The sequence below is a fragment of the Babylonia areolata genome, chromosome 29 (assembly GCF_041734735.1).
Source record: "Babylonia areolata isolate BAREFJ2019XMU chromosome 29, ASM4173473v1, whole genome shotgun sequence".
Classification (NCBI taxonomy): domain Eukaryota; kingdom Metazoa; phylum Mollusca; class Gastropoda; order Neogastropoda; family Buccinidae; genus Babylonia; species Babylonia areolata.
Window position 1 is genome coordinate 40496648 of NC_134904.1, and position 27493 is coordinate 40524140.

Sequence of the window (27493 nt, forward strand, 5' to 3'; positions counted from 1 at the left end):
GTAATCATGTTTCAATGCTTGGACTCTCCCCCACACCCCCCCGCCCCCCTCCACCCCTTTCCGCCACCACCAAAAAAGGTTGGGATCCTGCTTTTTTCACAAAAACTGGCTCCCCCTCCCTGTCCTATCCTCCTGCCCATCATTGTCTGGTGCTGGGCAGGATGTGCCTGCCCTGTGTTATCATCGGCAGCTGTGGGGGTGGGCTGTTGTGGGGGTCATATGTAACAACTGATCAGAGGGTTGGGGTGAGGGTGGGGGGGGGTCCCTGCCTGTGTGGGGGGTGATTCATTACCACCTAATCACCCTGCTTAATGACAGAGAGAGACTGTCCCTGTCTTGTCTGACTGATGAATCGTCACTGCTACTCATGGCAACAACAGCAGCAGCTGCCGAACTTGCTATGCGGCACTAACAGTTGCTCTTGCCTTTAAACTTTTGTTTTTTCTTCTTTGTTTTTTCTTTTCTTTTTTTGTTTTTTTTTGTTTTTTTGTTTGTTTTTGTTTTTTGTTGGTGTGCTATTCTGTTTTGTCTTTTTACTGACATCCTCTTTTAACCAGCTAACATGACAGTTGATACTGTCTCTGGTAATGAGATGAGTTTGCTGCACGTGTGTGTGTGTGTGTGTGTGTGTGTGTGTGTGGTCAATATAACAGGTCCACAACAGTTGATATGATGGTAATCACCATGACAGTGGTAATGTGTTAGGAACAAACTGATTAGTTATGAAATGCATAGTTATGTATTTGACATAAGTGAACAGGTGGTCTGCTTTCTTTAAAACATTAACACTGCCAGACAGTGTACATGATTGTGTAAATTATGCTCTTGCATTTTATGAATCTTTTTTTGTGTGTGTGAAGAGATGTAGAGAAATGCATGTGCATATATACATGCTTGCACAAAAACACACACGATGCATGCACACACACACACACACGTAACACTTGCACAGTTTCCTTTGCATGAGTGAGAATTGCCAGTGAAGCTTTCAGCAACTGTCCTACCGTACCCCCCCCCCCCCCCACCACCACCACCCCCCACCTTTTATTACTAAATTTTTGTTTCTTTTTGTTGATATGCATCCAGGAACTGGTTTGATTTCCTTGTGCATGCATAGGCCTTTGATTTTCAGCTCTGTGCACCAATTTGGGTGAGCATGAAATGGACGCACTGGATTGACTCAATATTTTTTTCACATGTCATTTATTTTAGGTTGACTATGCAGGGGCCTCTTTTCTGGAGCAGACAGGGGTTTCTTTTTTTCTGTTTTTCTTTTCTTTTGGGTTTTGTGTGTGTGTGTGTGTGTGTGTTTGTGTACTGATGGAGGAATACAGATTTTTTTCTTTCTTTATTTCTTTCTTTTTCTTTCCAGTTCTGTTCTTTCTTTTGCGCAGGTTTGGATGAACTGTGCATATTTCTGTATATGTTGATTTTTCTCTCTCTCTCTTTCTCTCTCTGTGTATCTTATTATTACCATGTTTATGACTTAATCAGTGTAGTATTGTGTAGTGTAGACCCTGGATGGATGTAAAAAAAAAACCCACTCCAATACTTATCTATTATCCTCAGAAAAAAAAGAAGAAGAAAGATTGTCTCGTCTTGTCTGTCTGTCTGTCTGTCTCTCTCTCTGTCTCTTTCTTTTTCATTTCTTCAGTCCCTGTGTCCCATCCTCTATACACTCAGGCCCCTTGCCTCTCTGTTTTTTTTTTTTTTTTTTTTTTTTTGTGTGAATAAATATAGAAAAAAGTACAGACAGACAGACAGACAGACACCCACACACACAAACACACACGCACACACGCACACACACACATGCATACACACACACATGCATGCACCTGCGCATGCACACACGCACATATGTGTACACACACACACACACACACACACACACACACACAAACATGAACACAAACACACAAATATATAATATGTATATGTACACACACACACACACACACACACACACACACACACACACACACACACACACACACATATATATATATATATAAGAAAAAAGAAAAATTCTATTGAATACCCTGAGTCTTTGTCTGGAAGTTTAAGAAAGCATAATGGTCACATGAAAAGGAAACAAAAAAACCCCAAACAAACAAACAAAAAAAATTGTGATATTATCATCATTATTTTTATTGTGTTTATCATTTGAATTATCATTACTTTGGTCATAACTACCATTATCATCATTCTTATTATGTTCTCCTTTTTTTAATAATTATTTTAAATTATGTTGTTTTTTTTCTTGATTTTGAGTATTGTGCGTGTGTCTGTGTGTGCGTGCGTGGGTGTATTATTCTATTATCATTATTTTTTTTTTTTAATCATGATTATTGAAAAATGTCTTCTAAATATATCATTTGTAGGTATGGTTATAACCATCATTTTCTTCATTATCAGTGTTTTTACTTCTGCTGGTAGTTCGTTCGTTCTTTAGTTTAACGTCTTTTCGCTGGTAGTTCTGAATGAGTGAGGTGACTGTTCTTTCTCTTCCAAGAAATCAGGAACAGAAGGACTTTGTTTTTTACCCCCCCCCCCTCCCACCCCCACCCCACCTCCCTGTTTTTTCGTGGGCTGCTGCTCCCACATTCACTTGTATCTACAGGTGGACTTTGACATGTGTGACTGGTTTTACCCTGCCATGTAGGCAGCCATACGCCCTGTTTTGGGGGGATGTGCATGCTGGGTGTGCACTGAACACTGACATCATGGACTATGGAATCGTCAACATGTGTATTTGATCTTCTGCATGTGTTAATAACTCACAAAAAAATTAAAACACCAGCAGCTCTGCACATGAGTTGATCTGGGAGATTGGAAAAATCTCCACCCTCAACCCACCAGGCACTGATACTGGGATTGAACCCAGAACCCGCAGACTGAAAGACAAAACGCTTTAACCATTCAGCTGTTGCATTTGTCGTGGTGCGTTGATTGTACTGAGAAGGGGAACAATGTCTATTGCACTGTTGATGCAGTGATAACTGTTACTGTGTTAGTAAGTATGGTGCTGTTTTGGGCTTGTTTCATCAGCTGTTTTTGGATATCGCCTTTTTCTTTTCTGAAGAGAGAAGCATCTGTGTTGTTTAAGTTTTATCTTTGAATGAACAGTTTCCTGCTTGCCTGCATGCATGCACCTGCAGTCATATTGGGATGATAATATTGCCAGGGATTCATTGTCAGCATTCCTAAACCCTCTTTATAATCAGGTTGCAGATAGCATTGATCATGATGTGCAGTGTTTGATAAGATACCACTCAAACGTATCCCTGGATGTTGTAAAATGAAAACCTTAGCTTTTGATCAAACTATGGCCAATATCTTTAGATGGTAAGTTGATGACATTGTCAGACCCCCCCCCCTCCTCCCCAATATCTACTTGATTCTGCTGTTTCTTAGATATGATTGATGGATGATTTAGGTGATGTCAAATAATTTAATCAGAAGAAGATTTGAGCGTTAAGTTATTGTTGTTTGAGTGTTCTGTGTAATTCCTTGTTCAGAACAGCACTGGTTGTTATCCTTGTTTCAGTTTAAGTGAGAGTTACTTCACAGTGAAAGGGGCGGCTCTGATACTGCCTCACAACGACCTGAACCGTAAGACCTCCAGAAAGAACCATGGAGGTGAGCGTTTCTGTGTGGTGCTGTTGCATCTGTATGTGCTTTGTTGGGGGTTTTTGGCAGGGGTTTCTGTGTGTGTGTGTGTGTGTGTGTGTGTGTGTGTGTGTGTGTGAATCCTTTTAAACATGTTCTTTGATTCGTGTGTTCCTGTGTGCAGTGAGTTTGCCACTTTCTTCTGAAAACTCATGATTTCTGAATAAGTTCAGCACACAGTTAACAGATCAGTTCTGATCGTTGTTTTGGGGGGATTTAAAAAAAAGTGTACTGAAAACATTTGCTGGGAATTATTATCAGTATATATATATATATATATTTTTTTTTTTTTTAGTGTGTTGACCAGCTGAAGTTGGGTGTTCTGGTGGAGCCACTCTCTGTTTGTTTTGTCTCTGTTGCAGTCTGTGGTAGTGCTTAGGACTCCTGGCCATGGTTTGTCAAAACATTTGTCTTCAAGAAAAAAAAAAAATTGAAGCATGTTCTTGCTAGTTGAGCCTTTTCTGTCTTTCTGCCTTTCTCTTCCAGTTCCACTCACCACCCCCCTCCATTCCATCTCTTCCCTCCCACCACACTCCTTCTCTCTTACTCTTTCCTTCTTTCTCTCCCCTTTCTCTCTCTCTCTCTCTCTCTCTTTCTCTCTCTCTCTCTTTCTCTCTCTATCTCTCTCTCTCTCTCTCTCTCTCCCTGTCTGCCCCACCCCTCTGTCTCCCTCCCCCCTTTCTCTGTGTCTCTCTCTCTCTCTCCCTGTCTGCCCCCCCCCCTCTGTCTCCCCACCCCCCTTTCTCTGTGTCTCCCTCTCTCTCTCTCTCTATGTCTCCCTCTCTCTCTATGTCTCCCTCTCTCTCTCCCTGTCTGCCCCACCCCTCTGTCTCCCCACCCCCCTTTCTCTGTGTCTCCCTCTCTCTCTCTCTCTATGTCTCCCTCTCTCTCTCTCTATGTCTCCCTCTCTCTCTCCCTGTCTGCCCCACCCCTCTGTCTCCCCACCCCCCTTTCTCTGTGTCTCCCTCTCTCTCTCTCCCTGTCTGCCCCACCCCTCTGTCTCCCCACCCCCCTTTCTCTGTGTCTCCCTCTCTGTGTCTCCCCCTCTCTCTCTCTGTCTGCCCCACCCCTCTGTCTCCCTCCCCCCCTCTGTCTCCCCTTCCCCCTTTCTCTGTGTCTCCCTCTCTCTCTCTCCCTGTCTGCCCCCCCCTCTGTCTCCCCACCCCCCTTTCTCTGTGTCTCCCTCTCTGTGTCTCCCCCTCTCTCTCTCTGTCTGCCCCACCCCTCTGTCTCCCCACCCCCCTTTCTCTGTGTCTCCCTCTCTCTCTCTCCCTGTCTGCCCCACCCCTCTGTCTCCCCACCCCCCTTTCTCTGTGTCTCCCTCTCTGTGTCTCCCCCTCTCTCTCTCTGTCTGCCCCACCCCTCTGTCTCCCTCCCCCCCCTCTGTCTCCCCTCCCCCCTTTCTCTGTGTCTCCCTCTCTCTCTCTCCCTGTCTGCCCCCCCCTCTGTCTCCCCACCCCCCTTTCTCTGTGTCTCCCTCTCTGTGTCTCCCCCTCTCTCTCTCTGTCTGCCCCACCCCTCTGTCTCCCTCCCCCCCCTCTGTCTCCCCTCCCCCCTTTCTCTGTGTCTCCCTCTCTCTCTCTCCCTGTCTGCCCCCCCCTCTGTCTCCCCACCCCCCCTTTCTCTGTGTCTCCCTCTATATGTCTCCCTCTCTCTCTCTCCCTGTCTGCCCCCCCCTCTGTCTCCCCACCCCCCTTTCTCTGTGTCTCCCTCTATATGTCTCCCTCTCTCTCTCCCTGTCTGCCCCCCCCCCTCTGTCTCCCCACCCCCCTTTCTCTGTGTCTCCCTCTCTGTGTTCTCCTGTCTCTCTCTCGTCCTCCTGTCAGTGCATGTTTATGTCTGTGTTTCTCTTCTCATTGCGGTGTGCCCCCAGCTGTGTGTGACCTTGTTTACATTCTCTTGCCCCCCCCCCCCCCAACCCCCTCCATAAATAGCCATCATTTTGGCCCTGAGGCAAGGCAGTAAAGTGTCATCATCATCATCGTCAGTGTCAGAAACTGGCTCTGATAAGCTGATCTCCCCTTCTCCACCCCCCTCATCCCCCCCCCCTTCCCCTCATCCTCCCACTGCCCCTCGCTCTCTCTCTCTCTCTTTCTTTCTCTCTCCCTCTCTCTCCCCCCCCCCTCTCTCTCTCTCTCTAAATCATCATTAGCAGAAAGTTTTGATTTGGTTTGTCTACAACAAAACCCCAATAGACTTGATTATGTAAGATCACCCGCCAAGTTGATTATGGAAGCAAACAGTATACAGGAAACGGGAACTATAGGAGCAGGAGTGAAGTGGGTGTGTGGTTGTTCTCTCTTGGCAAAGCCTGCTGGGTACCACTGTACTGTGTATCACGTACATACATGTACAGGGATGATTTCTTTGTTTAATAGGTTTTGATTTTTTTGTTTTTTGTTTTTTTGTTTCATTTGTTTTCATTTGATTTCATACATACATGAAGACAGGATGTGTAACCCATGTCTAAACAGCATGTTCACCGTTAATGTGTGTGTGTGTGTGTGTGTGTGTTTGTGTGTGTGTGTGTGTATGTTTGTGTGTGTGTGCGTGCGCTATGTTTTTCCTGTAAAGCTGGATCAATTACAACCACTACTTACACACCTGTCAACCCGATGATTATGATGATATTTCCAATACTCACAAACACTGCTTTCATGCAACTTGTTCCTGTTTCATTATTATTATTATTATTATTATTATGAAAGAGCGGTATGAGATTGAAATGCAACTGTATGACTAAACAAGATGAAATAAAATGAGATGATTGATAAAGGAAAGGTAAGTCAGGAAACTGTGGTGAGCTGTTAAATGATGTTTAAAAAACAACAAAAAAACAACAACAGATATATAACCTGTGCCCATTATGAAACGCTATATGATGATACACACAGCAGTCAGTATGTGTGACAGTGTAGAATAAATCTGGGTGAGTGTCTTTCAGTTGATGCCGGTTGATTTACGGTCAGGTTTGACTGTGCTGTGTCATTCACCTGGCACATGGAGTAGAACTGGTCTTTATTACCTGGTGAACCAGGGTCACAAGTCATAATGGAGGAGGAGTAGTAGTACATACAAGGTACAAACATAAATGGAAAATCACATATAAACGCATCTACAGTAGGATTTTAAACACATATGCATATACACACTCACGCACATGCGTGCGCGCTCACACACACACACACACACACACACACGCACACATACACATGCGGACACGCACATTTGAACATACATTGCACATCACACATTACATGTGGGCAGGGCTGATGAGTAAATCTGCAGGTAAATTGTTGCTGACTGCACAATTTTCTTCAAACATTTTGGGTTGGTTTGAGAGACAGGGCATTGACTGCTTTGGGGAAAACGCTGTTGATGAACTGATTGGTTTTGGCCCCAATACTTGTGCTCCGACAACCGGAGGGGAGCATCTAAAAAAAATCCCCAATAGCTGGATGTGATTCATCTTGGAGAGTTTTTTTTTTCTGTTTCTTCTTCTTCTTTGTTCGTGGGCTGCAACTCCCACGTTCACTCGTATATACACGAGTGGGCTTTTACGTGTATGACCGTTTTTACCCCGCCATGTAGGCAGCCATACTCCGCTTACGGGGGTGTGCATGCTGGGTATGTACTTGTTTCCATAACCCACCGAACGCTGACATGGATTACAGGATTTTTAACATGCGTATTTGATCTTTTGCTTGCGCATACACACGAAGGGGGTTCAGGCACTAGCAGGTCTGCACATATGTTGACCTGGGAGATCGGAGAAATCTCCACCCTTTACCCACCAGGCGCCGTCACCGAGATTCGAACCCAGGACCCTCAGATTGAAAGTCCAGCGCTTTAACCACTTGGCTATTGCGCCCGTCTTTTTTCTGTTTCAAGTTATGTAATAGTTAGATGCAGGAAGGCACACACTTCTTATCAAAAACATAACATTTAGTTTGCTGAAATAAAAAAAATTCAAAACTCGATACACATTTCGCATGGCCAATGTTGATGTGGTCTTTTTGAAATTTATTTCAGCTGACTTTTTAAGGTTATTTATGTTTCTTTCTGACTGGTTTTAAGAACTGATAGGTTTTTAGGGGGGGGGGGGGGGGGGGGGTTCAGCCCTGAAATGACCCTTTATTCAGTTGGCTGGGCTAAAAGTAGCATGATTTGATTTGATTTTATTTGATTTGATTTGATTTGGCATGCTGATCACAGAATGTTGATGGTTGCAGGAGAGATTCAACGCCACTTGCAGTCCATGCTGTACCTTCTGCGGCCTGAAGACAAGATCAAAGTGGTATGCAAAATGTGCACTACAATACAATACAATACAATGCAGTGCGATACAATACAACACAACACAAAACAACTCTATACTACACAACACAACACAATACAACACAGTATCATTTTATTAGCCCTTGCAGGGAAAGTTTTAGTGTCTACTCAGGCATACACTAAGAATAGCAGAAATGCAGTGATAAGAACATACAAGCACTAACATTAAATGAACCACATGAAAATTTAAGTCTCTCTGTCTTTCATCATACACACACGCATGCATGCACGCAACCATGCACACACACACACACACACACACACATGCGCATGCATGCACACACACACGCACGCATGCACGCACCCCCCCCAACCCCCTCCCCCCACACACACATATGCATGCATGGTCTGCCCAGTGGATATGCGCACACACACACACACACACACATGCACACGCACGCACACATGCACACACACGCACGCATGCACCTCCCCACCCCCACCCCCCCCCACACACACACATGCATGCATGGTCTGCCCGGTGGACTCTAAAAGTGACAATGACACTATTCGTTCATTCTTTAGTTTAACGTCTTTTCACTGGAAGTGATATTAGACAGTATGTAAAGCTGCAGGTTAATCCCCAAAAGACACTTTACTCTGATTGTCTTCACTGCACCCAGATGGTGTGAATGGTCACCGGACTTCAGTTGGGGAGGGTCAAAATGGTGGGAGGAGCGGATTGTGTCTTGCCTTCCGATGCTGAGCCCTAGATAGACGGTGGATATATATCCACTTCCTCAATAGCTGTGAAAGAATAGAGGGCCTTTCACCTTTTTGCTTTTCAGCATCTATCACCAGTTGATATAAGATCACTGCCCCACTTGTCTTAAAAGGCTAAAGAACTTTTAATCTTTTTTTCTTTCTTTTTTGTTGTTGTTACATTTGGATCTAAATTCACTGCCCAGTGATCATAAAAGGTTGAGGAACTTTTAATCTTTTCTTTTTTTGTTACATTTGGATCTAAATTCACTGCCCAGTGATCATAAAAGGTTGAGGAACTTTTAATCTTTTTTTGTGTGTTACATTTGGATCTAAATTCACTGCCCCGGTGATCATTAAAGGTTGAGGGACATTTAACTTTTTTTATCTTCTTTCATCTCCCGTGAATATAAATTGAATATAAATTTACTGCGTAGATTATGTAACAGGCTGAGGGACCTTTAACTTTTTGAAATATTTTTAACGTTTATCTCCATTGAATATAATTTCACTGCCCTGATGACCTTAAAACGCTAAGGAACCTTCAGCATTTTTAAAAAAATTTTTTTTTTAATATATATACAAAATTTATCTCCCCCTGCATGCAGGCCGTCCACCTCTCCCACAGGAGAACTGAGGGAACATTTGATTTGTAGATTTTTCAGTTTGGTGTTGGCCTGCGAGACATGATTTCCACATGTTCCTCAGTCTGTTTGAAAGGCCTGTACACTATATACACCATGTCAGACTGCGTGTTTTATCTCCCCCTGACTGCAGACGATCCGTCTGGAGAGTGAAGAGGAGAACTGAGTGGACATTTGATTCGTAGATCTTCAGTTTGGTGTTGGGTCTGAAAGGCCAGTGATTTCCACATGTTCTGCAGTCTGAAAGGCCTGTACACTTTGAACACCATGTCAAGCTGTGTGTTTTATCTCCCCCTGCCTGCAGACGATCCGTCTGGAGAGTGAAGAGGAGAACTGAGCGGACATTTGATTTGTAGATTTTCACTTTGGTGTTGGCCTGCAAGACGGATGATTTCCACATGTTCTGCAGTCTGTTTGAAAGGCCTGTACACTTTGAACACCATGTCAAGCTGTGTGTTTTATCTCCCCCTGCCTGCAGGCTATCCACCTGGAGAGCCAGCAGGAGAACTGAGTGGATGTTTGATTAAAAGATTTTCTGTTTGTTGTTGGTCTTGTGCAAGACGGATGATTTCCAGATGTCTGCAGTCTGCTGAAGGCTTGTACACTGGAGAGCCAACAGGAGAACTTGGTATATATATTTGATTGATAGATTGTAGGTATTGTGTTTGCCTGCAAGGCTGATGATTTCCAGATGTTCTGCAGTCTGCTGAAGGCTTGTACACTACATACACAATGCCATTCTGCATGTTTATCTCCCCCTGTTTGAAGAAGGCCTGCACACTATGTCAAGCTGTGTGTTTTATCTCCCCCCCCCCCCCCCCCCCCTGCACACAGGCGATCCGCCTGGAGAGCCAGCAGGAGAACGAGCACCGCTACATGGCCCTGGTGTCCACCACGGGCAGACAGGACACGGAGGAGTGTGTCCTCCTCGGCCTGGACTGCACCACCACCCTCCACCCCACCACCACCACCACCGCCACCGCCTCCCCTGCCTCCTCCTCCACCCCTGCCACTCCTCCCAGCTCCCCGGTCCTGACGGTGCCTGGGGGAGGGGGTGGGGGAGGGGGTGCCTCAGGGGGGTCGATGGGGGGGTCGTCACACAGCAGTAGTCACTTTGAGGGCCGAGGGGGCGGTGGCGGTGGTGGCATGGGGTTGGCGGCCATCGGCATGGTGCTTCCCATCTGGATGGGGATGAAGATTCGGCTCAACGGGGATGGGTAAGTGTTTTAAAGGGGTGGGGGGGGGGGATCGGTGGGGGGTTTTGTGTGTGTGTGTGTGTGTGTGTGTGTGTTAGGTGGGTATTTTGGGTTGTTAGTTGGTGTGTGTGTGTGTCTGTGGAGAAGTGTGTGTGTTTGTGTCTTGATGTGTGTGTTTGTGCACATATGTGTGTGAATTCCTTTACATACATGTTCTTTGTTTTGACGTACTGAGGGACAGATTAAGGATTTTCCGACATAGCACACGCACATGCATTCAAGCACACATGCACTTGTGCGTGTGCACGCACACACACATTCACACACACACACCCACACACACACGCACGCACGCATGCACTCTCTCTCTCTCTCTCTCTCTCTCTCTCTCTCTCTCTCTCTCTCACACACACACACACACACTCTCTCTCTCTCTCACTCAGTCACACTGTAACAGCTCCCTGTCATTTGTCTGTATGTTGCAACTAAAAAAAAACTAAGGACATCAGACATTGTTATTTGACTGCATACCAGCGATTCATGATGGTTGAAACTTGAAATTGAGGACACGAGACAGTGATTTGACAGGATACAGTTTGTGAAGACATCAGATGTACTTATTGTAGGGGATACGTATCGACTGTTAATGATTTGGCTGTGTGACTCTTCCCACTGGTGACGTGCATTTCAGGGGCTTTGCCATCGTTATGGATGACAAGGCCTACCTCTTCAAACCTGTGTCTGTGCAAGCCATGTGGTGAGTGGTGTGTTTTGCGTTTGCTGCAGCTAATTTCAAATGGATTATTTCTATTTCCTGAGAGTAATATTTTAAGCAGACATGCTTTTTCTGTGTTTTTTTTTCTTTTATGTATCCAGCTCTCAAGAACATATCCAGGCTCTCAAGAACAAACCAGAACTGAAAGAAAAGTAAAGGGGGGTGGGGGGGGGGGTTGTGTGGGGGGGACTGTGATACACAGTGTAGGTATATCTATCTTCCCATATCTCTACATCTGGAGACAGAGTGACAGAGTGAGAACAGGAAAGAAGAACAGAAGGGTGGTTTGTCAATATCTCTGTGTCCCACAGGACTGATACACAGCGTAGGTATATCTTCCCATATCTCTACATCTGGAGACAGGGTGACGGAGTAAGAACAGGAAAGAAGAACAGAAGGGTGGTTTGTCAACAGGGAGGATGTGCAGGCCTGCTTTCGTGGTGGACCTTTCGTCGCTTGCAGAGCAAGAAGCAGGTCACATGATGTCATGGGCAGCCCACTGCTGTAACTGGCTTTGCACTGCCTTTGTTCTGATGTTTTCAGCAGATTCTATAAAGGGATCAGTTCAAATATGTCATGGCAGAGATGTGACAAGAAACATGCTCTTGCACTGCCTTTGTTCTGACAAGTTTTCAGCAGATTCTATAAAGGGATCAGTTCAAATATGTCATGGCAGAGATATGACAAGAAGCATGCTCTTGCACTGCCTTTGTTCTGATGTTTTCAGCAGATTCTATAAAGGGATCAGTTCAAATATGTCATGGCAGAGATGTGACAAGAAACATGCTCACAGTAAACATAGAAGACAAAAGCAAATAATGGGTGCAATTATAAAACCAAATATATCTTGTAAACTTGCAAAAATAGTCAGGGAAAATGTTCCAAAACCTTTTGTCAAAACAGCGATTTCCTGGACAAAATTTTAGCCTTTCGGTGACCTGGAAAAAGAAAAAAGAAAATGGAGGTGTGCATGCGCACTTGGCCATTGCTAAAAATAAGCAGGGAGTCCTGACTCAAGTGGGCCTGTACACCCTCCCTGATATCTCTCGTGTTCCACAGGACGGCGATACACAGTGTGGACCGGGCGGTGCACCAGGCAGAGCAGACCAAGTACCTGCCTGACGGCCTGACCCACACCTGGGTGGAGTACTACCGCTCCAAGGTAGACCACTCCAACCAGACTCGTCTGGCTGCTTGGTGAGTGAGCTCCCTTTGTTCTTGCTTTTGCTTCCTCCCTTCTTCCCCTGACACTTTGATTGGTTGATCAGATTGGTTGATTGGTTGATCGGATTGGTTGATTGGTTGATCGGATTGGTTGATTGGTTGATCATATTGGTTGATGAAGTTGTTTGTTGTTCTATATTACATGTAAAGAAATAAAAAGTCCATTTTGGGTTGGCTTAGCTGTAGCGATTTGATTTGATCTGTGTACTTGATTACAAGTTGAAGCGATGGGAGGAGCTTACTGTGTGCCAGTCATGATCATAAACACAAGTCAAGTACATTGCATGAGCCACAGATGGTTTTTGGTGTTCACCTCAATGAGATTTGTATCTCAGCAACATCATGGTCTTGTTTCAGGCACTTGATAGAAGGTGTGGAGATCTTCGCCCCAGCCAATTTGAATTTCTCCAACGAAAAGTAAGTGAGACGGTTCTTGACAGATGCTTTGGATGTTATCTGCCATGCAGCAGTGGTGGCATAGAATAGCTCTTGAAATAATAGCAAAAATTAATTGCCTTTTATTACCTTGTGCGCATAATGGAGTTTCAGAAACGTTTTTAACAAAAGAAGGAAGGGAGAGAATTCTTGGCTCGTTTTCCATTCCTTACTGGACACTGTTCAGAATGCCTGAGTGCTGCGGAAATGTTGTATTAGCTTGAATGTGAAGGACTGACTTCTGGCAGCACCTCCTGAGGGTTCTGCAGTGCAGACGGTGAGAGCCCAGAGCACTGTTCAAGTTCTGAAAAAAACGAACGAATCGAGGGGGCCGAGTCGTATCGAGTACACAGAATGTAAGAATAATATACAGACAAGCCACATGCAGCAAAATAAGGCCAAATGAATACGCTTAATAGCCAAAAAAAGCATAAGACGAGACAGAGCGAAAACCTGACAAGATGGCGTGGAGAGCCTTGGCCAAAGGAATGATTCAGCGCTTATAGCTTTTAGAGGCGTTTGATTGGCTAAGAGCGGACCGGGCAAAAAGGGGCATCTTTTCACTGTTAGCCGCGTGAAATTTGGCCAAGCAGAGCAAACTGATAGGCCTAGTTTGCATCAGTTTGACATGGTAAGTATATGTATCACGAAACATGGAGTATAATACAAACTCCTCCTATTAACGCCTTGACTGCTGAACCAGAAGGAAAATCAAAATGAATCATTGTGGCATGAACTAGTGCTAGTACACTTCTTGTCTGCTTTTAAGTGGTGTAGTTGATTTTACTGAACACAAAATGATAATAGCAATAGTCATGATAATCACCATTAGCAGCAGCATAGTCATAATGAAATTGATGAATAGAAGGAAAAAAAGAAAGAAAGAAACTCCAGGAAGAAAGTAGCCCAAATAAAGAAAAGTGATTAACATCGATGGCTCCCTGTGGACTGCTGACTCTGGAACTGCGACGGACGAACCCGGGTGTGGCCGTGTATGGGGGAATCTAAATGAGCGGCGTGGGAGTAATGCCACTGAAACAGTGCAGATGATGGGGCAGCAACCCCCCCCCCCCAAAAAAAAAAGAACAAAAAAAAGAACAGTGACTAATGCCTTGACCCGTAGACACTATCTTATTTCAGGCAACAATATTTCACTGATGAGGATACTCAGCAGCAGTTAAGTTAAGAGCAGTGTGCGAGAGAGTATTCTTTTTAGTACCTTGGACTGTGTGTGAGTGGTCTGCTGCCCCATGTTGGTGTTAATTGTGTGCCTGTTAGTATACATACTTTTTATGTTAGGTATAATTATGTATTTAGGTATAATTATGTATGTAATTAGGTATGATCAGATTAGCTTTTTTTTTAATCCTCAGGTAAAAATTTGACATAGTGGTCAATGCCTAGGTTTATGTACATACATATGATTTTCAAGTGTTGATATGTTTGTTTGTTTGTTTATTGAAGGTTGTTGTGGGTTTTTTGGTGTTTTTTTCCGTGTTACAGGGTTGATGATATTGATAATGTGACCCTCTGGTCAGCTGGGCTTTAAGCAAAGGACGATAAATAAACAATTAGGTCAGTGTCATAGAGTGATAAATCAGTGAACAAGCAGGTCAGCGTCACAGAAAGTGTCGTGTTTTCAGTGAACAGGAAAAGGTGAAGCTGACCATCAGTGCTAAGCTGAAAGAGGTCATGATGACTGTGGATCTGGACGAGGCAACCTGTCGCTCCGTAAGTGTGTGTGTGTGTGTGTGTGTGTGTGTGTGTGTGTGTGTTTATGTGTAGTGTTGGATGAGTGTGGCAATAAAAAAAATGGATGGAAAGTGGGTGGGTGGAAGAGTGTGTGTGTGTGTTTTATTAGAAATTATGAGAAACTTATTTCTAAACTTTCCATGCTTTTGTAGAAAAAGCCACTCCTTCGATAGGAAAATAAATGGAAAAAAAACAACTACAGGCAGGAAAAAATACCATAAAATGGGTGGCGCTCTCAGTGTAGCAATGCGCTCTCCCTGGGGAGAGCAGCCCGAATTTCACACAGAGAAATCTGTTGTAACAAAAAAGAGTAATACCGTAAAGTTCGGTCTATAAGCAGTGACTTTTTACCCCAGCTTCAACCTCTGTGGCTTATACAATGATGCGGCTTTTTTGAGGATTTTAACGATCCCAGGAGTATCACGTTCTCGTCTATTCTTAGCTGCCCTTCAACTCACCAAAATCATGATTTCAGTCCAAGAATTTTTGGAAGATAGTGTGCTAACTGTTCACGTTTTATAAATCAAATCCCCACACATTAAAGCCTTCAGATCAGCATTCAGTTCTACTCTGCTCAAGCGTACACCCTCATCATGTCGAAAATGCGACATAATGCCTATGATGCAGCCTTCAAATTGAAGGTGATCGACCTAGCAGACGACAGTGCAATCGGCGAACCAGCAGCGACCTCTACTTTGCGTTCATGTTCATGAAGTGAAAGCGAGGCTGAAGTCAGTGACAAGATGGTGGAGGAAGCTGTGCTGGTTCTGTTCAACTCGGACACTGGAGACGAAGATTTCAGTGGATTCAGTGAGCAGGATGACGTTGAATAAATGTGACTATCCCTAAATTATAGATCTTATTTTCATTGCGTTTATTTATTTATTTTTCTTTTGTGGCACAAGCAGTATTTTTGCTTGCTTTTCTTTGTGTTGTTCCCGCTTGTGTTTATTTCATAACCTACAGTATTGGCAGCTTTTCTGTAGTATCAGTATGTGTTCCGGTACCAGAAATAAGTGCGGTTTATAAGCCAGTGCGGCTTATGTATGTATGAAGTTCAATTTTTTCCAAAATTTAGTGGGTGTGGCTTATATACCAGTGCGCTTAATAGACCGAACTTTATGGTACATACAGTTGATACAGTATCTGTGTGTGTGGTGGTGGTGGTGTGGTGTGTGGTTTTGTGACTTGTCTGTCTGTGTCATTTGCATTTCTGTATGTGTGTGAGTGTGAGTGTGTGTATGGGGTGCGGGTCACTACCGCGAGCGTCACTACCGCGTGTAACACTGCCGCGTGTAACACTAACGCGAGTGTAACCCTACCGCGAGTGACACTTCCGCGAGTAACATTTCCGCGTGTGCAACAGTAACGCGAGTGTAACCCTACCGCGAGTAACTCTTCCGCGAGTAACACTTCCGCGAGTAACACTTCCGCGCGTGCAGCATTGTCGCACGTTTTCCCTCTCTCCTTATCAAGTGTTTAGTATATTTGTACCAAAAGCAATACTGAATAAAAGGCAATGACATTGAGCACATAGTATATCTGGTAGTAAAAGCAATACTGAATGACATAAACACACACAGACACACAGAGAATGCATAGACTGTTTGATGATTTTTAATTTATTGAGCACATAGTATCTCTGGTAGTAAAAGCAGTACTGAATTACATAAACACACACACACACACACACGCAGAATGCATAGATTGTTTGAAATTTATACACACACACACACACACACACACACACACACACACACACACACACAACAAACAGGTGCACACAATATTTTCCCTTTGATCGTCTTATTCCTAAAACAATATGGCTGTTGTCAAATGTCACGATTGGTTCAACACACATTGAATTCAATGTTTCTGGCCACTGACCGTAAGAAAGGAACCTGACCTTCTTCATCACCATCCCCGTCCTCGTTGTCTTCAGCCTGTTCGTACGACTGGATGAGCGTCTGGAGTCGTTTATTGATGGCCGAGAAATGTTTCTTTGACGTTGGGCCAGGGTGACCTCCTTCCATTTGAATTTTAACACCGTGCTGCAGACTTTGTTCTTTTTGGATTCCGGCGATGAATTTCCAGATGGATGGATTCGGGCCGTCAAACATTGATTGCAAGCCCCTGTGCCAGCCTTCCAGTTTATTATTTGTACGCGGGAGATCGACTTGGTTCCTGTCTCGAACTGACCAAAACTGGAGAGAAAAACGTGGAGGGGCCCGCGTGGGATTTGGGTCCCGTCTTCTCCCACGGCGGAATCTTCCAACATAATTGTCCTCAAAGTAGTCATAGAGTTCACCCAAGCATGGGTCCATGTCTCTTTCACTCATGTCTTCCTGCAGTTTCTCGAAATGCCCTGTGATCTTCTCTGGTGATAAAAATGCCAATGATGCGAGCATGCGGCAGTACAGCCGGGTGTCTTCGTCGTCGGTATAGGTGAGTCGTAACCCAAGATCCTGTATCTTTCTCCAGATTGACTGGCATAAGTGGAAGAAGCATCCTCTCACCTCGATGTCTGGAAACGCCGCGATGATTGCGGCTTTGGCTGTCAGTTCAAAATCAAGGATGCAAAACCGTGGGTTCAGATTTGGTGCGTACATTTTGATAAGGCGCCACATTTCATCATATGTCCGTCTGTTCTTTCCTGCCAGAAGAGCATACAAGCATGGGAAGACATGGTTGCCTTTAATGACATGAATGGTGTACAGCTGAAAGAACAGTTGTGGTGCTACTTTGAACGTGCCGTTGGCCATCCAGTTAGAGTTTGCAGTCATAAACCGCAACATTTCGTCGGTTCTGAAGAGGATAATGCGTTTCAACCGGTTTTCTTCTTCTTCAACATCATTATCAGCGTCACCTGTATCATGCAATAGAAACCTAACTTGAGTGCCTCCAACTAGAACGTCTCTGAATTGTTCCGGAATTTCGAAGTCTTCCAAATTTCGTGGCAGAGGGGGAAAGGCATCATCTCTTTTCCGTTTTCTCTGAATTGTTCGCCTGAGTGATGATCTCTGTGGCAAATTGGTCAGCGTCTCATCAGTCAAATTTGCCATCATTTCACCAATTAACCTTCGAGGTGGTGCATCGGTAGCAGCGGCTCTTTCTTTCATCTCAGCAACACTTTTCTGCTTCTGGACGTCAGCTGGGTTGGCAGGGTGGTTGTGGTCATATTTTACATTGGGGACCGCACCATTGCGGTAGTCAAGCGGTGTGCTGATTCTCCCTTTACATGTGTCCTGTACGCAGCGCCAGTTGACCGTTGTTTTATTTATACGGTCTCGACGGTAAATATACCAGTTGTAGAGGATCTTGTCATTGGAGTAACGAGACTTTATTACCTCCATGGCCAACGTTTGAAGCAAAGTGCGTGTTCGACAGAAGAACACTGTCCTTGAACACTAACTCAACGCTTGTTGTGCTAACCAAAAGAACTTACACTCTCTCTTGTGGCCGCTCAAACTCACTTGAGTGAACTTCCACTCTCTCTTTGCGGTAGTGACCAGCACCTGTTTGAAACAAAGTGCGCGACAATGCTGCACGCGCGGAAGTGTTACACGCAGTAGTCTTACACGCGGTAGTGTTAAACGTGCGACAACGGTGCACGCGCGGAAGTGTTACTCGCGGAAGTGATACTCGCGGTAGGGTTACACTCGCGTTAGTGTTGCACGCGGTAGTGTTACTCGCGGTAATGTCGCTCGCGGTAGTGTCGCACAACCGTGTGTATGTGTGTGCGTGTGTGTGGTTTTGATTTGTCTGTCTGTGTCATTTCTGTATTAGTGTGTGTGTGTGTGTGTGTGTGTGTGCATGCGTGTGTTTGTGTGTGTGTGTGTATGTGTGTGTGTGTGTGCATGTATGTGTGTGAGTGTGCATGCATGCATGTGTGTGCTTGTATGTGCATGTGCATACATGCATGCATGTGTGCGTGCGTGCGTGTGTGAAGCAGCCGCGATTGAAGCGCAGGGTTGTAAGCACAGTGGTCAGCTCTGAGCTTTGTTGATGCTCCTTCTGTCTTTGTTTTGCATCGTATTGTGTCTCTCCATGTACCGTTGAAACAGTTAACTCACTCAGTACGGCCAGTCCTCTCTTCTCCTCTACACAGACCCCTCGGATGTCCAGTGGGTGTCTCAATGACCCAAACTTTAGCTTCCGTCGTCAGAATTGTGGTATTCTTTGTCAACATTCACCTCTTCAGTATAAGAGCCTTCCGCTTGCAATATTTTGATGATGGTAACTGGGGTGAAACGCTGTTAATGTCGTCTCTTTCGCCGTTCGTATGGAGAGAGTTAAAGGTTGTTCATGTTTTGAACCACACAGCTGCGCCTGGAGGTGGAGGAGGCCCTGAACATGAAGCTGGACGAGTACCGGAACTACTTTGACGAGGAGCTGATCCGCATCCTGGGCCAGATGGACGCCCCCTCCCGCATCCTCGACTTCCTCTACCTGGGCTCCGAGTGGAATGCCTCCAACCTGGAGGAGCTGCAGCAGCTGGGGTCCGTGCTCTGGGTGGCTTGTTTTGTTTTGTCTGTTGTTGTTGTTGTCATTGTTGTTGTCATCATTGTCGTCATTGTTGTCATGATAATCGCAATCGTTGTTGTTGTTGTTATGATCATCATCGGCATTGTCATCATGGTTGTCGTTATAATCATCATCATTGTCATTGTTGTCGTCATCATCATCATCATCATCATTGTCGTTATTGTCATTTTCATCGTAATCATCGTTATTGTCGTCTTCATTATCATCATCTTCGTTGTCATCATCAGCATTGTTGTCATTATTGTCATCATCACAGTCATTAACATTGTTGCGATGTCATTGTCTTGTCATTATCATCATCATTGTCATTGTCATCATCATTGTTGTCGTCGTCATCATCATTATCATCGTTGTCATCATCAGTTTAGTGGTCATTATCATCATCGTCGTCATCACCATCAACATCATCATCATTTTGACATCATTGTCTTGTCATTATCATCATCATCATCATTGTCATCATCATCAGCATCATTATCTCCTCCTCCATCTACCTCCTCCTCCTCTTCCGCCATAGTCTCATGACCATAGAGTGTGCTCTTAATGTTCGGTGGTAGGATAGGCCGTATTTTCTATGCATTGCAAGGGGAATCCCCAGCTATTCTTAGCCACAAGGGAATTTTGTACTCTAAATTGACTGGCGGTGAAAGGGTTAAACAAACCTCACTTCATCCACCATCAGTGAGTATTGTGGACGTTGTCTTGTTTTGTGTTTCAGGATTAAGTACATCTTGAAGGGTATTGTGGATGTTGTCTTGTTTTGTGTTTCAGGATTAAGTACATCTTGAAGGGTATTGTGGATGTTGTCTTGTTTGTGTTTCAGGATTAAGTACATCTTGAAGGGTATTGTGGATGTTGTCTTGTTTTGTGTTTCAGGATTAAGTACATCTTGAAGGGTATTGTGGATGTTGTCTTGTTTTGTGTTTCAGGATTAAGTACATCTTGAAGGGTATTGTGGATGTTGTCTTGTTTTGTGTTTCAGGATTAAGTACATCTTGAACATCACCCGAGAGATCGACAACTTCTTCACCGGCATGTTCCAATACTGCAACGTCCGTCTGTACGATCAGGAAGACTCGGAGCTGATGAAACACTGGCTGAAGACCTACAAGTTCATCAACAGGGCCAAGTGAGTGGTGTGATGAGGCCAAGTGAGTGGTGGTGATGAGGCCAAGTGAGTGGTGGTGATGAGGCCAAGTGAGTGATGAGGCCAAGTGAGTGGTGGTGATGAGGCCAAGTGAGTGATGAGGCCAAGTGAGTGGTGTGCCCAGTGAGTGGTGGTGATATGGCCAAGTGAGTGGTGGTGATGAGGCCAAGTGAGTGGTGTGATGAGGCCAAGTGAGTGGTGTGATGAGGCCATGTGATGAGGCCAAGTGAGTGGTGGTGATGAGGCCAAGTGAGTGGTGGTGATGAGGCCAAGTGAGTGGTGGTGATGAGGCCAAGTGAGTGGTGGTGATGAGGCCAAGTGAGTGGTGTGATGAGGCCAAGTGAGTGGTGGTGATGAGGCCAAGTGAGTGGTGGTGATGAGGCCAAGTGAGTGGTGAGGCCAAGTGAGTGGTGGTGATGAGGCCATGTGAGTGGTGGTGATGAGGCCATGTGATGAGGCCAAGTGAGTGATGAGGCCAAGTGAGTGATGAGGCCAAGTGAGTGGTGGTGATGAGGCCAAGTGAGTGGTGTGATGAGGCCATGTGATGAGGCCAAGTGAGTGGTGGTGGTGAGGCCAAGTGAGTGGTGTGATGAGGCCATGTGATGAGGCCAAGTGAGTGGTGAGGCCAAGTGAGTGGTGGTGATGAGGCCAAGTGAGTGGTGTGATGAGGCCAAGTGAGTGGTGTGATGAGGCCAAGTGAGTGATGAGGCCAAGTGAGTGGTGGTGATGAGGCCAAGTGAGTGGTGGTGATGAGGCCAAGTGAGTGGTGGTGATGAGGCCAAGTGAGTGGTGTGATGAGGCCAAGTGAGTGGTGGTGATGAGGCCAAGTGAGTGGTGGTGATGAGGCCAAGTGAGTGGTGTGATGAGGCCAAGTGAGTGGTGGTGATGAGTGAGTGGTGGTGATGAGGCCAAGTAAGTGGTGGTGATGAGGCCATGTGAGTGGTGTGATGAGGCCAAGTGAGTGGTGTGATGAGGCCAAGTGAGTGGTGTGATGAGGCCAAGTGAGTGGTGTGATGAGGCCAAGTGAGTGATGAGGCCAAGTGAGTGGTGGTGATGAGGCCAAGTAAGTGGTGGTGATGAGGCCAAGTGAGTGGTGTGATGAGGCCAAGTGAGTGGTGTGATGAGGCCAAGTGAGTGATGAGGCCAAGTAAGTGGTGGTGATGAGGCCAAGTGAGTGGTGGTGATGAGTGAGTGGTGGTGATGAGGCCAAGTGAGTGGTGGTGATGAGGCCAAGTGAGTGGTGGTGATGAGTGAGTGGTGGTGATGAGGCCAAGTGAGTGGTGGTGATGAGGCCAAGTGAGTGGTGGTGATGAGTGAGTGGTGTGATGAGGCCAAGTGAGTGGTGGTGATGAGGCCAAGTGAGTGGTGGTGATGAGTGAGTGGTGGTGATGAGGCCAAGTGAGTGGTGGTGATGAGGCCAAGTGAGTGGTGGTGATGAGGCCAAGTGAGTGGTGTGATGAGGCCAAGTGAGTGGTGTGATGAGGCCAAGTGAGTGGTGTGATGAGGCCAAGTGAGTGGGGTGATGAGGCCAAGTGAGTGGTGTGATGATCATGTTTTTTGTTTGTTTTGTATTTTTAAGTGTTTTTTTTATGCTTTGTGCAGGGTGGTGCTGTTTGATTTACTTGTATTTTATTTTGAATAAATACATGTTTTAGCTTTTAACAACAACAACAACAGCAGCAACAAAATTTTGATTATTGACTGAAGTAGGAATGTATTCACATAGATGGAAGTTTTGTTGATGATTTTTTTTTTTGGTTGGGGGGGGGGTGTGTGAGAATAAATCCAGTAATTTTTTGTCGTTGACCTGTTTATTTCTTCTTTTTTGTCTTCTTTTTTTCCTCTTCTTTGACTTTATCGTCTTCTTTTTTTCCTCTTCTTTGACTTTATCGTCTTCTTTTTTTCCTCTTCTTTGACTTTATCGTCTTCTTTTTTTCCTCTTCTTTGACTTTATTGTCTTCTTTTTTTCTTCTTCTTTGACTTTATCGTCTTCTGTTTTTTTCTCCTCCTCTTCTGTTTGTCCCTCATTTTTTCCCTTTGATTTATGTTTTTTTCAAATTGTTTCCCAGGAAACATGGCTCCAAAGTACATGTTTTTTTCAAATTCTTTCCCAGGAAACATGGCTCCAAAGTACATGGTTTTTTCAAATTCTTTCCCAGTAAACATGGCTCCAAAGTACATGTTTTTTTTTTCAAATTGTTTCCCAGGAAACATGGCTCCAAAGTACATGGTTTTTTTCCCAAATTGTTTCCCAGGAAACATGGCTCCAAAGTACATGGTTTTTTTCCAAATTGTTTCCCAGGAAACATGGCTCCAAAGTACATGGTTTTTTTTCAAATTGTTTCCCAGGAAACATGGCTCCAAAATACATGTTTTTTTTCAAATTGTTTCCCAGGAAACACGGCTCCAAAGTACATGTTTTTTTCCAAATTGTTTCCCAGGAAACACGGCTCCAAAGTACATGTTTTTTTTCCAAATTGTTTCCCAGGAAACACGGCTCCAAAGTACATGTTTTTTCCCCAAATTGTTTCCCAGGAAACATGGCTCCAAAGTACATGTTTTTTTTCCAAATTGTTTCCCAGGAAACATGGCTCCAAAGTACATGGGTTTTTTTCAAATTGTTTCCCAGGAAACATGGCTCCAAAATACATGTTTTTTTTCAAATTGTTTCCCAGGAAACACGGCTCCAAAGTACATGTTTTTTTCCAAATTGTTTCCCAGGAAACACGGCTCCAAAGTACATGTTTTTTTCCAAATTGTTTCCCAGGAAACACGGCTCCAAAGTACATGTTTTTTTTCAAATTGTTTCCCAGGAAACACGGCTCCAAAGTACTGGTGCACTGCAAAATGGGGATCAGTCGCTCGGCGTCTACTGTGAGTCATCACTTGTTTTGTTTCTTTTACATTCCACGCTTGTGCTTCCTCTGCTTCTTCTTCTTCTGCTTCTTCTTCTTTTGCGTTCGTGGGCTGCAGCTCCCACGTTCACTCGTATATACGTGAGTGGACTTTACGTGTATGACCGTTTTTAACCCGCCATGTAGGCAGCCATACTCTGCTTTCGGGGATGTGCATGCTGGGTATGTTCTTGTTTCCATAACCCACCGAACGCTGACATGGATTACAGGATCTTTAACGTGCGTACTTGATCCCTCACCTCCCACTCCCTCTGTCTGATATCGCTTACCAGTGAAAAGATGTTTAACTGAAGAAAGAAAGAAACATACTGCATGCACACACGTGCATGGAATATATAGATGTTGACCCAGAGAATATGGCCTATAGAATGAATAAATGCTGAAACTGCTTGAAAAGGAATGTTCGTAGACTTAGTTTCACCCCTGTGCATTAGATTTATTTCTCTGCGTGAACGGTGTGTAAGAGGATGTGGACAAGTCTGTGATGAAGACTTGTGCAGGTGATAGCATACACCCTCGAAAAAGGAGTATGGCTGCCTACTTGGCGGGGTAAAAACAGTCATACACGTAAAAGCCCACTCATGTATATATGAGTGAACATGGGAGTTGCAGACCAAAAAGGAAGAAGAAGAAGATATATAGACATGATCCAGACAGTGAACAATTCTGTGATAGTCATTGCTGCAAGTGATAGCCAACATAATATGATCATTGCTTCAGGTGATTGCCAGCATGACATGTTGATTACTGCAGGTGATAGCCTACGTAATATGGTGATTGCTGCAGGTGATTGCCAGCATGACATGTTGATTACTGCAGGTGATAGCCTACGTAATATGGTGATTGCTGCAGGTGATTGCCTACGTAATATGATGATCGTTGCAGGTAATAGCCTAACGTAATATGGTGATTGTTGCAGGTGATAGCCTACATAATATGGTGATTGCTACAGGTGATAGCCTACATGATATGGTGATTGCTACAGGTGATAGCCTACATAATACGGTGATTGCTACAGGTGATAGTCTACATAATATGGTGATTGCTACAGGTGATAGCCTACATAATACGGTGATTGCTACAGGTGATAGCCTGCGTGATATGGTGATTGCTACAGATGATAGCCTACATGATATGGTGATTGCTACAGGTGATAGGCTACGTAATATGGTGATTGCTACAGGTGATAGCCTACATGATATGGTGATTGCTACAGGTGATAGGCTACGTAATATGGTGATTGCTACAGGTGATAGGCTACATAATATGGTGATTGCTACAGGTGATAGACTACGTGATATGGTGATTGCTACAGGTGATAGGCTACATAATATGGTGATTGCTACAGGTGATAGACTACGTGATATGGTGATTGCTACAGGTGATAGCCTACATAATATGGTGATTGCTACAGGTGATAGCCTACATAATACGGTGATTGCTACAGGTGATAGCCTACATGATATGGTGATTGCTACAGGTGATAGCCTACATAATACGGTGATTGCTACAGGTGATAGCCTACATGATATGGTGATTACTACAGGTGATAGCCTACATAATATGGTGATTGCTACAGGTGATAGCCTACATGATATGGTGATTGCTACAGGTGATAGCCTACATAATTTGGTGATTACTACAGGTGATAGCCTACGTAATATGGTGATTGCTACAGGTGATAGCGTACTTAATGAAGGAGAATCAGTGGTCCCTGGACGAAGCCTTCGCCTTTGTCAAAGAGCGACGGAGCTGCATCCGACCCAACAAAGGCTTCATGGAGCAGCTTCAGACGTATGAAGGCATTCTGAATGCAAGGTGAACAAAGTGGAGTTTGTTTTGTTGTGCTCTTGTTTAATCTGAAAGCAACAACAACAACACATGCATGCACACACACACACACACACACACACACACACACACACACACACACACACACACACACACACACACACACACACACACAAACACACACACACACACACACACAAATAAGTTCTGAAAAATAAAATAAGATAGAAAATTGCCATCACTGACTTTGTTGATGATATACAGCTGTTCAACTTACATCACTCCGTTCATATCCTTCTCTTTCCCCCACACCTCCCTCCCCCACCCCCACCCCCACCCTGCCGGACCCCATCCCAATAAAAACACAAAAAAAAAACCAAAAAAAAAAACCCACCAGTCAGGCTTAACATCTCTTTTTCTTTCTTGATTAATTTTTTTTTTTGGTCAAAATTAAAGTAAATCCAGTTTAACATATTTTTTATTAATTTATTTATTACCTTCAAACTTAACATGTTTTTATTTATCTAGTGATTTCTTTGTTTATCAAACAGATTTTTAAAAAAAAAAAAACCAATCCAGAAGGACATATTTTCATTCATTGATTACCACCATCAACCTAAACAAAAATTGTAATTCATTTATTCATTTATTTATTTATTTATTTGTTTACTTATTTATTTAATTATTCATTTTCTTTTTCTGTTCTTTTTCCTTTTGAATGTTTGTGTGTGTGTGTGTGTGTGTGTGTGTGTGTGTGTGTGTGTGTGTGTGTGTTTGATGTTTCTTGTAGAGCGCTTTGAGCTCCCTTTCAGGGAGGAAAGTGCTGAGCAAGTATCCATTATTATTATTATTATTATTATTATAATTATTTCTTTGTTCATTCTTTTTTTTTTCATTGTCTCCAACATGGTGGTTACATTGTAAAGTGCTTCTAGCTCCAGGGAGGCAAGCGTTGAACAAGTATCCATTATTATCATTATTATTATTTATTCGTCCATTCATTCCTTTCTTCATTGTCTCCAACATGGTGGTTACATTGTAAAGTGCTTCTAGCTCCCTTTAAGGGAGGCGAGCGTTCAGCAAGTATCCATTATTATCATTATTATCATTTATTCATCCATTCATTCCTTTCTTCATTGTCTCCAACATGGTGGTTACATTGTAAAGTGCTTCTAGCTCCCTTTAAGGGAGGCAAGCGTTGAACAGGTATCCATTATTATCATTATTATTATTTCTTTGTCCATTCATTTTCCTGTCTTCATTGTTTCCCCAACACGGTGGCTCCAGCAACAAGCGGCACATCTTCCGCTCCAAGTCGGAGCACGACCTGTTGGATGGAGCGGAGGGGGAGGAGGTGGAGGGCGGACAGCAGGGGATTTTTTTAGGCGACAGTCTCTTCCGGATAATGTCAGGTTCTGACTGGGCTGCCCAGCCCCTGTCGCCGGAAGAGGAGATCCTGCTCCGTGAGTGTTTTGTGTTTTTGTACTCTTTTTGCCTTGGAAAGGGGTATTCAGGGATGTGTGGGCAGGGGGTATGGGGGGTATATTTGGAAATTTATCAGAGTGTTGGTGATGATTATCGTGTGTTCAGCCCTTTGACTGCTTGTTGATGAGTATATAGCGTTAATGTTTATGTGTAGTATGCAATGCAATGTTAATGTCTGTGTACAATGAACTACACAGTGATACGTGTAGCACGCTACGCAGTGTACCATATTGTTGTACCTTGCAGTGATGCATTGTTAACGTGTACGTGTGTGCCAGCAGGCAAGAGCACAGACCACAGCTACACGGGCATGGAGCCGGACTTTGAGACAGACTCCCGGAGCGCCGACTCCATGGAGGAGTCCCTGCCGGACATGCCCTCTCCCCTGACAGAGCAGCCCCCTGTGTCCCTCCCCTGCCCCGTCCCCACTGCCAGACCTGCTGGGGGGGAAAAGAAGGACCCCTCCCCCCGGCCAACCTCGCAGACGCTGACCGTGGAGGCCCCTGGAACGTCTTCCAGAATCAAGTCGGACACATCATGGATCAAACTAGAGCTGCCCGGAGAATCGAGCACGGATCCTGAAGCCATGGAGGTGAAGGAGGGTGAGGACCAAACGGCGGATGGTGGGAGGGGGGTCAAGGACAGCGAACAGGGACACCCCTCCCCCACCACCACCACCACCTCAGACAAGTCGCGCGCAGTGTTCGTGGTGGGCTCTGAAGCCGAGGCGGAGGCATCGTCGCAGGCACGATGTGAAAGCGGCGGTGATGGTGGTGGTGGTGATGGTGGTGGTGAGAACAGGGAGGACCCTCCACCGGCTGAAGGAGAGGCAGATCAGAAGGGGAGTGGGCGTGTCAGACCTGGGCGTCCAC

The 27493-nt window shown here is 44.7% G+C and overlaps 1 protein-coding gene across 1 annotated transcript in view; it reads left to right on the top strand.

Moving 5' to 3' along the window:
- The window catches only part of LOC143302355 (uncharacterized), a 60622-nt gene that overhangs the window by 24475 nt on the left and 8654 nt on the right, over positions 1-27493 (top strand). The window contains 13 exon segments of the mRNA XM_076616997.1: positions 3551-3642; positions 7905-7969; positions 10191-10573; positions 11244-11309; positions 12387-12524; positions 12909-12968; positions 14630-14717; positions 19062-19237; positions 20266-20412; positions 23244-23304; positions 25024-25163; positions 26424-26599; positions 26903-27492. Of these exon segments, the coding sequence (XP_076473112.1) occupies positions 3551-3642; positions 7905-7969; positions 10191-10573; positions 11244-11309; positions 12387-12524; positions 12909-12968; positions 14630-14717; positions 19062-19237; positions 20266-20412; positions 23244-23304; positions 25024-25163; positions 26424-26599; positions 26903-27492 (2182 nt within the window).